Source organism: Typopeltis vanoorti, chromosome 8, assembly GCF_054136105.1.
Source record: "Typopeltis vanoorti isolate ZY-2024b chromosome 8, IOZ_Tvanoo_1.0, whole genome shotgun sequence".
NCBI classification, from domain to species: domain Eukaryota; kingdom Metazoa; phylum Arthropoda; class Arachnida; order Uropygi; family Thelyphonidae; genus Typopeltis; species Typopeltis vanoorti.
Window position 1 is genome coordinate 133,567,717 of NC_143556.1, and position 14,430 is coordinate 133,582,146.

The window sequence follows — 14,430 nt, forward strand, 5'->3', positions numbered from 1 at the left end:
AGAGCGTGGATTGCTTCTGGCTTTAAGGTAGCAGACGATAGGTTAACAACAGTGTTGGTTTGTAGTTTGGACGCTGAGTTCTTTGTTAATTTATCAAACTTGTTGATATGTCGGCTTCGTACTCGTTCAAATTCTTTTTTAGCTGCCGTACACGAGACGTCATGTAGGACCGACCAAAGCTCGTGATTCAGCGTATGTGAAAGCTCGTTTTCCAGCTTTGTTAAAGCGCTGTTTATATCGGCTAGGGAACCGCGTGTAGCGGTAATTTGCTCCCGAAGTAATGCCTGGCTAGCGCGGTTGTAAATACGGAGAGCTTTCTGTGAGATGAAGCGGTGTTTGAATTTAACACAGTTCGGGATGACATGATTATCCCGGCAGCGTTTTAGGAATGCCAGACGGTTAAGTTGTCTGGATAATTTCAGCCTCAGTTTGCCGTAATGGCGGGCCTTGCGTGCGAAGAGATCTCCGTGGATGATCATTATTCTTGTTGAGAGGCTTATACGCTGGTTAGACATAATAACTAATATTTAAGGAAATTGACAGCGTATACTGGAAATATAGATTAAATAAACTTTAATATACACTTTCCGATATTTCGGCGAACGTTATGTTGCCATCTTCTTGGGAACTTACTAAAGGACATGTGCACACAAGTACTACTACAACAAATGAGACTGAGGCTAGGTTAGGTTAGTTAGGCTAGGTTAGTATACGCTGTCAATTTCCTTAAATATTATTTAGCCAAAGCATTTAGCCAAAGCGCTCTCACACTATACTGGCAATACACCATCACACATAAAAAACTCAGCCCACTTCAAAGCCAGTATAGAAAACCTTACACTACAACACAATGACATAATGGTCAGTTTTGATGTCTCCTCCCTATTCACGAATGTCCCTCTCAAAGAAATCTTAGAGCTAATCCAAGCTAAATTTCCTCCCGATATCTCAGCCCTATTTCAGTTTACAATGAACTCAGGCTATTTCGTTTGGCAGGAAAAATTCTACAAACAGATAGAGGGGACAGCCATGGGTTCACCACTTTCCTCACCCTTGGCAAACTTTTTCATGGAGATGTTTGAAGAGAAAGCCTTAAACTCAGCCCCACAAAAACCTACCATATGGCTTCACTATGTTGATGATGTTTTCGCTATCTGGCCACTTGGCCCGGATTCACTCCTCTCCTTCCTAACACACTTGAACAACCAACACCCTAGAATCAAATTCACCCTGGAAAAAGAGGAAAACAATAACCTCCCCTTCCTAGACACACTAGTCACCCGCCAACCTGATGGAACCTTGGTTTTCTCAGTTTATAGAAAACCCACCCATACAGGCAGTTACATTCACCAACAATCCCCCCCCCCCCCCCCTCACAACAATATGGAGTTATTAAAACATTATTCAACAGGGCAAAAATAATTTGTTCTAATGATCAAGCCCTAACCACAGAACTAAATCACATCCGTGACACTTTCTCAGCCAACGGCTACCCCCTCCAAAAAATCCAAAAAATACTTAACCCAGTTGTCCACAACCCCCCCCCCCCCCTTCACAAAAAAGATTACTCTAAATCCATCACTATTCCCTACATCAGACGCACCTCAGAAAAAATCAATAAAATCTTAAAAAAATATGACTTGACCACTTGTTACAGACCACATAGAAAACTGGCATTCCTTATCCGCTCCACCAAAGACCAACCACTTCCCCTAGACCTACCTGGTGTATACCAGGTCCCTTGCAGCTGTAAACTGTCCTACTTTGGCCAAACAGGCAGGACAGCAAATATCAGAATCTCAGAACACAAGGATTACATCCGATTTCACCAGTACAGCCACTCTGGGCTTGCAGACCACGCTCTGGACACTCGCCACAGAATAAGATGGAAGAAAGCCACAGTAATACACCGCAGCAAGTTCAAGTATGAAAGACTATTCATGGAATCAGCCTCGGCCCTTAGGAACATGCCAAACCTCAACAAATTTGGATGCATGAAACTGCCCCAAATTTGGGAAACTTTTATCAAAAGAACTTCAGCACAAAGGCCAAGAACTACCAATATAGCCCGCCAGGGGGCACCATCAGGACTTTAGGAAAACGCTAGCGTCCTAGCCTCAGTCTCATTTGTTGTAGTAGTACTTGTGTGCACGTGTCCTTTAGTAAGTTCCCAAGAAGATGGCAACGTAACGTTCGCCGAAATATCGGAAAGTGTATATTAAAGTTTATTTAATCTATATTTCCAGTATACGCTGTCAATTTCCTTAAATATTAGTTATTATGTCTAACCAGCGTATAAGCCTCTCAACTAGAATTATATTGTTAAAGTTATTGATGTCAAAATTATACTCTGTGTAAGAATCTACATCTAAGTGCAAACAAAGGTTCAAAGGTTACTAGCAAGCTGCCTACGATGACGTAACGCCCACAACGGAAGCATTCGTGGAAGGCGAGCTGAACTCGCGTTCAGCGAAATGAGCGCTCTTCAAGGAGCAGAAGTGTGATGCAATCGCGTAGGGGCGAATAGGAGAGCACAACAAGAGATCCTCCAATACGAAAAGAGGGCGCTACAAAGAAGAATAAAAAGTGAGTTCACTCAGGTTTGAACCCCCCCCCCCCCCCGTTTTTTCTGTTTCTGCTTTCTCGTGTGGTCAAGCAGAGTACTGACCGATCAACAACGCCGGAAGTAATCTCCTTCCCGGTTGCTATCTGAAGGAGTCGGGCATGCTATACGTGAGCTGATGGCAGGCACCAACTAGGGCCATCGGTAAAGGTTTACCAATGCGAGACAGCGGAAAGGTTCCCCAAAAGGATGGCCGAGATGACGATATTGATCCGGTAGATGAGCGTTTGTGCAGCAAAGTGCAAGGCATGGCGATTTGCATTGATCAGCGCAACCTCCATGTGGACGTGACTCGATAAAGCAGAAAGACATCTGGCTACAAAGGACGGATGAAAGAAGTGCGATATCCTCTCAGGACACTGGTAATGTACAGTAAACTCCTTATTCTTGTAATAACAATTAGTATTGGGGCAAAGAGAGAAGAACAGATTTCTAATTGAGAAGAAAGAGAACTTTTAAGTGACTTTTGTGCTCAGTAACGTGTTAATCATATTGGACTAGTAGTCTGAAAGCCTGAGAGTATGCAACGCATAGTTATGATCTTAGTTGGCAAGTTTTACTTAGAATTTTGAACTAGTGTTTTATGATGAATTTGTACTTATTTAACCTAGAGATGTAAATAGAGTATTTGATAATTAGAATGTTCCCTATTGCTTAGCTAGTGAATTAGAATTTTGATATGTCATATGTTTGAAGTGTGGAAGTTTATTGTATGTAATCTGATAATTAATAAACATGTTTTTTCTATGTAAGTCTGAGTTTGTCTGAGCATGAGACTGATTTTACCACTCGCTCAAGTTCAAACCTGTGAATAAGGAGAAATTAAAGAAAGTTATAGGTCATGACTGCAATGTTGAAGTTTCTATAGGCACTTAATACTTTAACAAGATTAGGTAATACTTGAACTCTGGGAAGGTTTCTTTGTACAAGAATTCTTCTGTACTAGGACTCTGGCTGGAGCAGCTATATCAAACAAATTTTGTCAGAGTTCCGAAAGGAGAAGTGATCCCAGAGAGATTTCAGGCTTAGTAGGTACGACAGGGATTTAGGATAGAGAAATAACAGAAAAGATGTCGACATAACAATGGCACAGACCACGATATCTAACACTATATTTAGAGGCTATTCTATTTCCATTACTTCCATATTGCATATATTTAGTTTTTTGTTCATTAATTTGTAAACCAACTTCTCTTGCATTTAAATCTAATTCTTTAAACTTATTTTCTAAATCTTTTTTGGTATGACTAATTATTGCAATATCATCTGCATATGCACAAATCTGTACAGATTTATTATTAATATAGCCTCTTATATTGAGTCTTCTTATATATTCAACTGTTTCTGAACAAGTTGTGATTTTCTGAACAATTTCAGAAATTGTTTCTGAACAAGACCTCGACTAAGCCAACGAACATTGTTGTACATTATTAGTCCTTTGTACACCGAATCCACTTCATTCAACAGATTCTGAAATTGTATTTTATTCAAAGCAAGGGCAGAAATGTAATTAACAACCTTGGTTACTGTTTGCATCACTTCTTGAAGTTCCTTTAGGCCAGCATTTGCACATAAATTCTCCTCATGTAGGATGCAATGAAAAACTATTAGTGGTTGACCAACGTGTTTTGCAAACAGATTTACAAATTCTGCTTCCTTACCAATCATGCTGGGTTCACAATCTGTTGTGATGGATACCACTTTTGAAATATCAATTTGCCAAATAGATAATTAGTTCCTAACTGCTTTACATATTTCAACCCCACATATGCTCAGGTAGTGTTACAAGGTTAATCATCTCTGCATACTTCATCATCCCTACAAAATCGAGCAAAGATTTCCAGCCTAGCTGATAATGTAATGTCTGTGCTCTGATCAACACAAATAGAAAAGAACTTACATGAAGCCAAATCTTTTGTTATTTGCTCTGCTGTATTCCTTTCCAACTTAAGTATTCTATTCTTAATTGTTTTTCTACTCAGACAATTCTTTAATGCGCCGAATAATTTTTACCTTTTCTGAAAGATTGTCAAAAAGGAACGGAGCATATTCTAGCCATGCTTCCCTAATATACTCCCCATCACCGAGTGGTTTTCCACGTTGGGTAATAACTTTTGAAACCTCAAAACTAGCAGCAACTAAGTTGGAACTAGACCTACCTGAAATAAATTTTATCAAAGTATCAGACTATTTTTTTTTGTCTTGCTCACTTTTGTTACTTAATTTCTTCTGAACAGTTTCAAAATGTCTCTTTACAGAAGAAGTCTTACAAACAACTGATTCGGAACATAAAATGCACAATGCTTTATTATCTTTCTTAATCATGCCACATTCTTCAATCCAGTATTTTTTAAATTGTCTAATATCCTTTTCATTTGAATGTCTGTTTCTTTGCTGCTGGTGATGACATTCTGCTCAATCTGTAAAGAGCAGGAAGCAAATAAAAATATATATATACAAGAAAGCAATTAAATAATTGCTTTATTCATACAGCTCTTAACTTCAATGAAAATCGGATTATGGGGTGTAAAAATGGACAGACATATAGACACTGACAAAAATTATAATTTGGACTCGATCTCATCGTAATCACTCTCTGCATATACCAACCAAGTTTAAGCAAACCAAAAATTTGTACAATTATAAGTCGACCTACATATGCAAATGAAAAAGAAAGGTATGCATGCCATCTAATCACGTGCAGATAACACTTCATAATCCTGAATATTGATAATACATTTCATATAGCTTTAAAAATAACTTACCGTATTTACTGGAATATAACTCGCACCCCTGATTTTACTTTGTGAAAAAAGAAATTGAAAAATTTCACGTATACCTCGCACAGGAAAAAAAAAGTTTAATCGCGTTCACGTCAGGGCGATAGTGATTCGCTTCCGGGGCAAACCACGCTCCCTCCCCAGTAGCCAACAATGACTGCAGACACAAGTAAAAGTAGGTCGTTTTATTGTATCACTGAATAAGGTAGAGAGATTTGCAGTCTGTGTATTATATTTCTCAACAAATAGTGCAATTAGAGACATCTGGGATAAAAAATGGCACTAACTAATGAATCATATGTTCCCTTCCCATAGAAACTATGCTATTTAGACTCAAGCAAAACCATATGCTGCACCAGCAAACACTAAAAACTAGATGTGTGGGATTCTTTCCTCCCAGCTCAAATGCAAAGCAACAATAAAAATCAACGGAAAGTGTTAAAGCTAAGAAATATATAGTGATTATTGTTATGGCACTTTCAGATATTGAATTTGATTGAAGAGAATTAGCATTTCAATTCAAAAATTGTCTGCTGGCTTTTATCTTTGACTCGCACAACTTTTGTTAATATCGCACCAGTCACATGCACATCTTCATAATCACTATATCTTTACTGGCCTAGTACCATAGCTGTCTATTCATTAGTCATTCGTGAAGGATTGTTCATTAAGTATCTCAAGTCTTGTAAATTACTGGTAATTTTTGCTTGAAATAATGGGAAAGAAGATGGTGCTATTTGGGTAGGATGCACACAAGGAAACCAGTCCCTAAGTAGGAAATAGCAATTGCCATTGTAGTGCAAGATATATGCGCGGATTTTACGAAAAAACCCCCTGAAAACTTTAGTTTCCGAAAATCTCCACATATATATCGCAACACGATTTTTAGCTTGAATTTTTGGGAAAAAAAAAAGTTTGAATTATATTCGAGTAAATACGGTTTATGGCAATGTAAAGGAAATTTGCTTTTATATCTAATAAGTTAAACATATTAGATATAAAAGGATAAGTATCAGATCGACATAATAGGGATGGCTAAAACAAAAAAAGACAAAAACCGGTAAGATGTTTCTGAGCAATAAATACAAAATGATTATATTCTGGCAATGACAATCAAGAAAATGGAGTAGTTATAGTATTCAATACTAAATATGAGGCTAATCTTCTTCAATGGCAGGCAATATCAAATAGAGTGATGTAGGCAAATATCAAAATGAGGAACTCGACAATGAGACTTATTTGTGCCTATGGTCCTACAGAAGGTTCCACTAAGGTAGAAGTGGAGGAATTTTTTGAGGCTTTAGAGAAAGCAACTGATAAATGAAAAAAGGAAAAGTAGGTCCTTGTTGGGGGATCTAAATAGCAGAGAAGGAAATAATTGTCAGACAAACAAAAATTTTTTGGGAAAATTTGAAGAAAAGAGCAAAACTAATGATAATGGCAAATACCGGTTGGATTTCTGCACAGGACATGGACTGGTTAGTACTAACACTATGTTCCAACATAAAAACGTGAACAAATTCACATGGAGAGAAGAGGCAAGGAATAAGAAAAGTCTCAATCACTATGTTATTGTTGATAGCGATGTTTTCTCACTGGTGCAGGACACTAGAGTGTACAGAGGATTTGAAATTGGAAGTGATCACCATGTGGTCTTGAGAAGGATAAAATTGAATTTTATACTGAAAAGAGGAACACGTAAGAAAGTTTTAAAGTGAATTAAAGTTCAGCTTTAATTCACACTCTCACATCTGAGAGTGTGAATTAAAGTTCACACTCCCAGATGTGAACTGTAGATTAAAATACACCAACATTATTAAAAAAAAATGAAAGAGTTTGAGAACAGGAACCAAACCTTGGAGGTTAATTGGCAAATCCTGAAGAAAACACTGAGTGATTCAGCCAGAGAGGTAGTGAAGGAAAAGAAGAATGCGTATCAAAAGCTCCTGGCAAATAAGTCAGCTTGTGCTCCTAGAGAATACAGAGACAAATGCAAGAAAGCTAAACACTTTGTAAAACTAGCTAAACAAAAGTCATGGGAAGACTTTGTCAAGAACATAAAAAATAAATATCAAGAGGGTGGCAAGATATTCTGGAGATTGTTGAAAAAGCTCAGAAATGGAGGAATCAGAATAAAAAGGAATTAGAGAAGATAAATGTGACATGAAAACTGGAGAAAAAGACATTCTTGATGTATGGAGTAATTAATTCATAAAAATTGCTAAATGAAACAAGCAGTGACAGCATAGCAGTAAAAAACTCTCAACAGGCATGCAATCAGGAATACATATCCATACTTGAAGTAGAAAAAACCATGAAAAGCCTGAAATGTGGAAAGGCAGCTAGAGTAGATGATATTTGACCAGAAATGCTCAAGTAAGGAGGTATAAAAGTGTTATAGTGCTGCACCGCATGGTTCAAAGGATTGGACAGAGGGATGCATCCCGGATGATTGAAGTAGAGCTCTCATAGTATCATTATATAAAAAGGGAAATAAAACTGAATGTGACAATTACAGAAGTGTTTCCTTATTGAGTGCTTCTGGTAAGATTTATTCAAGTATACCTAAGAAACAGTTGAGGATTGTGGAAGGGAAGGTTGGTGAAGAACAATCAGGATTCAGGCAAAATAGAGACTGTTAGAATCCGATTTTCACTTTACGACAAATAGTTGAGAAATCATGGGAATATTACAAAGATCTGTATTTAAGTTTTGTTGATCTGGAAAAGGAATATCACAAGGTGCCAAGAGAAAAGGTATTCAAAATGCTACAGTTGCATGGTGTCAATGGGGCATTATATCAAGTAATACTTAGTCTTTATTTGAGTTGTAAGTCAGCAGTTAGAACTGAAATACAGGAAGATGGTTTAATTAAATCTGGTGTCAGACAAGGATGTACATTATCCCCTCTGTTATTCATTATTTATTATGGATCACATTATGAAGGAAAGTGGTATTAAACCTGGTATCAGAATTGGAAATGCTAATCATGCTATACTTCTAAATAAATCCAGTCCAAGTCTGCAAGATTCCCTGACTAAATTGAATAACTGTTGTAACAGATATGGTATGAAGGTCAGCAATAACAAGACAAAGACAATGAAAAGAAGCAGAGGTATTGAAAAAATATCAACTGCATTGTGAATGGAGAACCTACAGAACAAGTAAAACATTTCAGCTACTTAGGCAGATGATGTTGTACTTCTAAATACATCCGGTACAAGTTTGTAAGATTCCCTGACTAAATTGAATAACTGTTGTAGTAAATATGATATGAAGGTCAGCAATAACAAGACAAAGATGAAAATAGGCAGAAGCATTCAAAATATCAACTGCATTGTGAATGGAGAACCTATAGAACAAGTCAATCAAACATTTCACCAATTAGGCAGGATTTTTAATGAAAATGGTAAATTAAATATGGAAATAGACAACAGAATCAACAAAGTGGTATGGTAGGAAATCAATTGAATAAATTTATATGGAATAACATTTGAAATTATTCAAAACACTAAATTAGCTATATACGAGACAGTGTTCAAGCCAATTTTAACTTATGGATCTGAGAGCTGGGTTAGAAATAAAGCACTTGACCAATGACTAGAGACTGCAGATATTAGAGTCCTGAGAAAGATTAGGAGCATGAACATCAATGGCAATATCATATTAAAAATGAGGATATTAGGAAAGAATGTGACATTGTGAGCATCTGGAATGTGTTTACAGAGCTAATCTCAGGTAGTATGGTCACTTAAACAGAGTGGGAGAGGAAAGATTACCAAAACAAGTGTTCTCTGCAATGCAAGCAAGAAAAAGATCCAGAGGAAGATATAGGTGGATTGATACCATAAAAAGCACCACAGAACACAGAATTATAAGATCTGATAATGTTGGAGTCTTGACAGGTAACAGACTGATTTGGAGGAAAATTGTAGATAGGAAGTTGATGGTGATGTAGGTTTTTCATGTAGTACTATCACATCATGTACACCCCTTGAGGGTATTATGACAGGAATTTGATGATGATATGAAATTAAAATGGAATTTATCCTGTGTTTGATGTTTGTGTTGTGCACAGAAAATGTTTTTGATCCATACCATTGCAACAGTATTTTTGGGAACAGGGTTGCTAATCAAAACCTGATCTGCTCTGATTCCCTACATACCCTAGTATAGTCTGACTGACCACATAAGCGAGAGCTGTCATTGGCAGACTGCCAAGAGGAGTCAATTCATGTTGAAGGGGAGAAAGAAATAAGGCAATGTCGAATTGGTCACCAACACGTGAAATCATGTGGTTGATATGTAAAATTTTCTAACTGTTATACAAGCAAAATAGTTACTACTTTAAAAACTACAATTCATAAAAGAGAAGTTAATTTTCCAACGTGTAATAATAAACACTCATCCCACAATACGGATTGATTACCCTATTATCGGAATGGATTCTCCTTCTTTTGACATGCACAGACGTGTTGAAGGGTCTCGTATCTGTGGGCATACTATAATGGGTGTTCTGGAACACCCTATATATACAGCAGTTTTTTTTTTTTTTTGGTGAAATAATAGGTGCCAGTACTCATTCTCTGTTAGCAGGAAGAATTTGAAATATATAAAAAAGTTTTATATAGCAAACATCTTAACAGTAGACATAGTGAAAAATGCAAATTGTTAAATAATAAATAACTAAGCTTATATGCATACTAGGTAAATGTGTAAAAATTTATTGAATATTACAATCTAAATGTATTACATTTGTATCACACCCATCACTATTGATAAAGGTGCTGGTATGCTGTACTGTTCCCCCCCCCCCCCCCCAAAGTACTATATACAGGTAGTCCTTGACTTACGACGAGGTTACGTTCCAACCTCTCCATCGTAAGTCGAGGACTTTTGTTAATTCTTGATTTATTTGATTTCTGTTATATTTTCATAAATTAGGTTTCTATATAACTTAAAACAGTGAAATAAACTTACATAAACCTTTATAAATTATTTATTAGCACATACAAATACATAAATACAAAATTAAGAAAGAAACATTTAAGAAAAAAATACATAAACATATCAAAAATGGTGCACTTACTTTAATTTGAAATTCCTTTAAATATTAGTTAACATAAACAAAAAAAACTTATTAACAGTGTCTTTATTTAAACAGGTGAGTAACTGTCACTTATTTGGACGATATGCTTATTTCTCGCGATTGGGAGTAGCTTTTTTAATCAGAAAATTGGTTAATGTTGTCTGTTGGGTTTTTTCTTCATATATTTCGCGTTAACATCTGAACTGCTTCTCGAATTTGCTTTTTGACTTTTGCAAAGCGATCAGTGTCTTGATCCATATTTTCAAGTAGCTGAAGTCCTTGATTTAGTTTAGAAAATACTTCAGCTAATCCTTTTACAGTAAATTTTTTTAACGATTTCTCTTCTTCAATCTTCCTCTTTATTCCTTTCTTCTTCTACAACTCTTTCATTTTGGAAAATCAAGTCTTGATCAGTCAGTTCACCTTCTTCGTGATCGGCTAATTCTTCTATATCGGTAATATTGATTTCAAAATCCAGTTTTCTTGCAATTTCAACAATTTCTTCACCAATTTGTTCTAACATACTATGCTCATTGTACTCTTCAAGTGTCTCCTGCAGTAGTAACTTCTTCCAAATTCCTCGCATACATTGTTCTGATACTTCCTTCCATGAAGTTCCAATGTTCAGGATACATTGGTTAATATTGTAATTTTTCCAAAAATAGCGTAATGTATAGCATTATATAGGTGGATTGGTGTTATTGCTTGAGAAAATGTAGTTTTCAGGTAATATGTCTTGAATCTAGCAATTGAACCTTGATCCATAAGCTGAATCACAGCTGTTGTATTGGACGGTAGATACATCACATTTATATTTTCATTCAAATCGCCGATGTGAAGATGATATCCTGGAGCATTGTTAAGCAGCAATAGAATTTTAAAAGGAATGTTTTTTTTCAAGACAGTAGCACATACTTCTGGAATAAAACAATTTAAGAACCAGTCTTCGAGTAAAACAGCAATTTAATCCTGTCAATGTTTTTCAAAGCTCTGGGATTTTGTGAACGGTAAACAAGAAATGGTTTTAATTTAAAACCAGCAGCATTTCCTCCAAGAAGAAGCATAATCCTATTTTTAAATGCCTTAAAACCAGGTGGCGATGTAGCTTCTCTGTGAATGTAAGTTCGTTCTTCATTCTTTTCCAGAACAGTCCAGTTTCATCTAGGTTAAAAATCTGCTCTAGCAAATAACCTTCATCTTTTATCATCTCTTTCAGATGTTTCTTGAAAATTTCAGCACTTTTAAAATCGTAATTAGCAGCTTCTCCCGTTATTCGTATGTTATGTAAGTTAAATCGGCTTTTGAATGGATAAAACCAACTTACTAGCTATTTTTAAATGTATGCTCACTGTATTTATTTTCTTGTTTCCTTAAATTGTCAAATAGGCTGCGTGCTTCTGTTTGAATAGTAAACAAACTGAGATGAATATTCTAGTTGATTTGGTCATCTATCCATATCTTTAAAAGCTTCTCCATTTCATGAATTGGTCCTTCTCTTTTTTTTGTTAAAATTGTACATTTCATATTAACTGTCCCTTTAACTGCCTCCATTATTCTTGATTTATCATTTATGATTGCTGAAACAGTTGAATGCAATAGCTTTTCTTCTCGTGCTATTTCACGACTTTCCTTTGTTATATGCTTTAATGACCTCCATTTTAACATCTAAACTTAAAGCTTTCCTCGCCTTCTTTTTTATGTTTGAATTTATCAGTAGTTTTACTTCTCTTACTGGACATGATAGGGTTATGATAAAATACAAAAATTGCAATGAGAGAAAAACAAACACTTCGACTGCTGATTAGCAACTAACATGCTAAAGGCTGTGATAAGTTAGAAGTGGATGAATTAAAGCAGCGGCTACTGCATATTAGTGATAGGCTTTGCTTGTTGACTAATGGTGACGCTGCAATGCGTATACAAAATCAATGTGATATATGTATGTATATGCTGGCGGCAAAGTTAAATTAGAGAATTTTTAATAATAATAATTTTGGCCATCATAAGTGCGAATGATGGCCAAAAACACAGCTAAGTCAAGGACTAGCTGTGTATGTATATATATATATATATATTAGGGTTACCAAGTAATTTTATAAACTTGGTTATTTTACTCCTAATCCCAAGTAAACAAACAGTTAAGTTTTTGCCTGAAACGTAGTTCAAGTCTAAAGGTGGTGCAACATATATATATATAAAACATTTTTAAAGCACTTTATACTGGCAATAATGAAGTAAAGTTCTTTCGAAAGAAAGAAATGTCATATATTTATTTCTTAGCTAAGTCAAATTTTTCTTTCTTATAATATGGAAACCTGCATAAAAATCCTTCTTGACACCAGCACATCACTCATGCAAGGTGCTAACTATGTTAAATTAATTTTTAGAAATTAAACCATTTTTCCATGAAAGTTTCATATTTTAAAATAAATCAGATAGCACATTGCTTTATCATACAACATACCTGAATAGTGGCAGCAATTTCAGCACCAAATCCTCCTGTTAATGGTGCTTCATGTGCTATCAGAAGTCGTCCAGTTTTCTTCACAGACTGAATAAAACATACAATTATGTTTGAATGTAATGCACAGTTTTTCTATTATAAGTATCAGTAATTTAATATGGTTCAGTAATATGAAAATTATGTTTATAAACAAAGTACAGTATATTATATAATTCTTGTTAAACTTTATTAAAAGTTACACTTATTTTCCAGTGTTTAAATATATCTATTTACTTTAAAGCACTGATCAAAGAGCCACTGTCCAGGAGCAAAAAAAAATACAACGTTTATCTAATACGAATCATAATTGCATCACTTATTTTTAAACCATTGCTCCTAGATGGAAACACTGGCCCTTTGACCAGTGCTTTCAACTAAATACATATATTTAAATGCTGGAAAATAAGTTAAACGTTTAATCAAGTTTAAAAAGAATTATACAATATACTGTACTTTTTTTCTTTTTGAAAATTATCTCATATTTATTTATTCTGATATCTAGGACAACATGAAACGACTAGGAGAAATTTAACGAGTGCAGAGATGAAGTATGAGGTTGTTTCAAATATTAGGGTAGCAGCACATCACACATGAATATTCTGAATGGCATGAGGGGGTTGAAAAAATGAAGAGAACATATGCTAAGTTACTTTCTAAATACAATCATGAGAAGCTACTGTATGAAACATTATGTCACTCCACCACCATTTGCTAGATCCATAACCTGTTATGGAACTAGCAAATAGTGTTTCTGTTCATCTTACTGAAGACCAGAAAAGTGGCTTGGAAAAAAAAAAGAAAAAGGAGAGAGAGAGAGGGAGAGATAACCAAATCAGGATTCTGAATTGTCCAACTTTTAGCTGTCCACTCATGGCACTAATGTACAATAGGCAGTTACAAGGTGGCTACAAACTTGGTCATGTGTAGAGGTGTACAATGCAATCTGATTTCATATGTTAAGGGTACCACATGGCAAAATTCAAGAGGTGAACAGAGTATATGTCATGCCTATAAGTAGATGTGGTAATCCAGGAACTCAAGCATACCCATCACAGAATAAACCATGATAGTACTTGAATCAGATAACACAGATTCATTAAACTGAATGGCATAGCTCAAGTGCATAACATCTTACTGGGTAGTGTGAGTAGCATCATTCATGACCAACATGACCACAGAACATTTTGTGTATTTTGGATATGAAAGCAACTTACAGATGGTCACAAAGCTTTTTGAATGGGACTATTTATCACAAATGCATCAATTTTTCACTGTGAAGGGATGTAGTTTTTAGAGCACATGGTTACACTTAGCAGCATTATGTGATAAATAAAACAAATATTTTATTTATTTATGGCATCAACCAAGATGATTATGGGAACAGTGTTTCAGAATCACAAGAGTTTGCAAGAGGGATCAATGGAATGGATAATAA

The 14,430-nt window shown here is 35.5% G+C and overlaps 1 protein-coding gene across 7 annotated transcripts in view; it reads right to left on the reverse strand.

Annotated features, from left to right (window-relative positions):
- The window catches only part of BckdhB (Branched chain keto acid dehydrogenase E1 subunit beta), a 459,582-nt gene that overhangs the window by 304,760 nt on the left and 140,392 nt on the right, over window positions 1-14,430 (reverse strand). For all 7 annotated transcript variants that reach the window (XR_016548657.1, XR_016548656.1, XR_016548655.1 and 4 more), the window contains exon 8: window positions 12,957-13,043. Coding sequence is in view for 4 of the 7 variants with exons in the window: in XM_090396330.1 (XP_090252456.1) it covers window positions 12,957-13,043 (87 nt within the window). In the remaining 3 variants the exon portion in view is untranslated. The remainder of the gene's footprint in view (window positions 1-12,956; window positions 13,044-14,430) is intronic.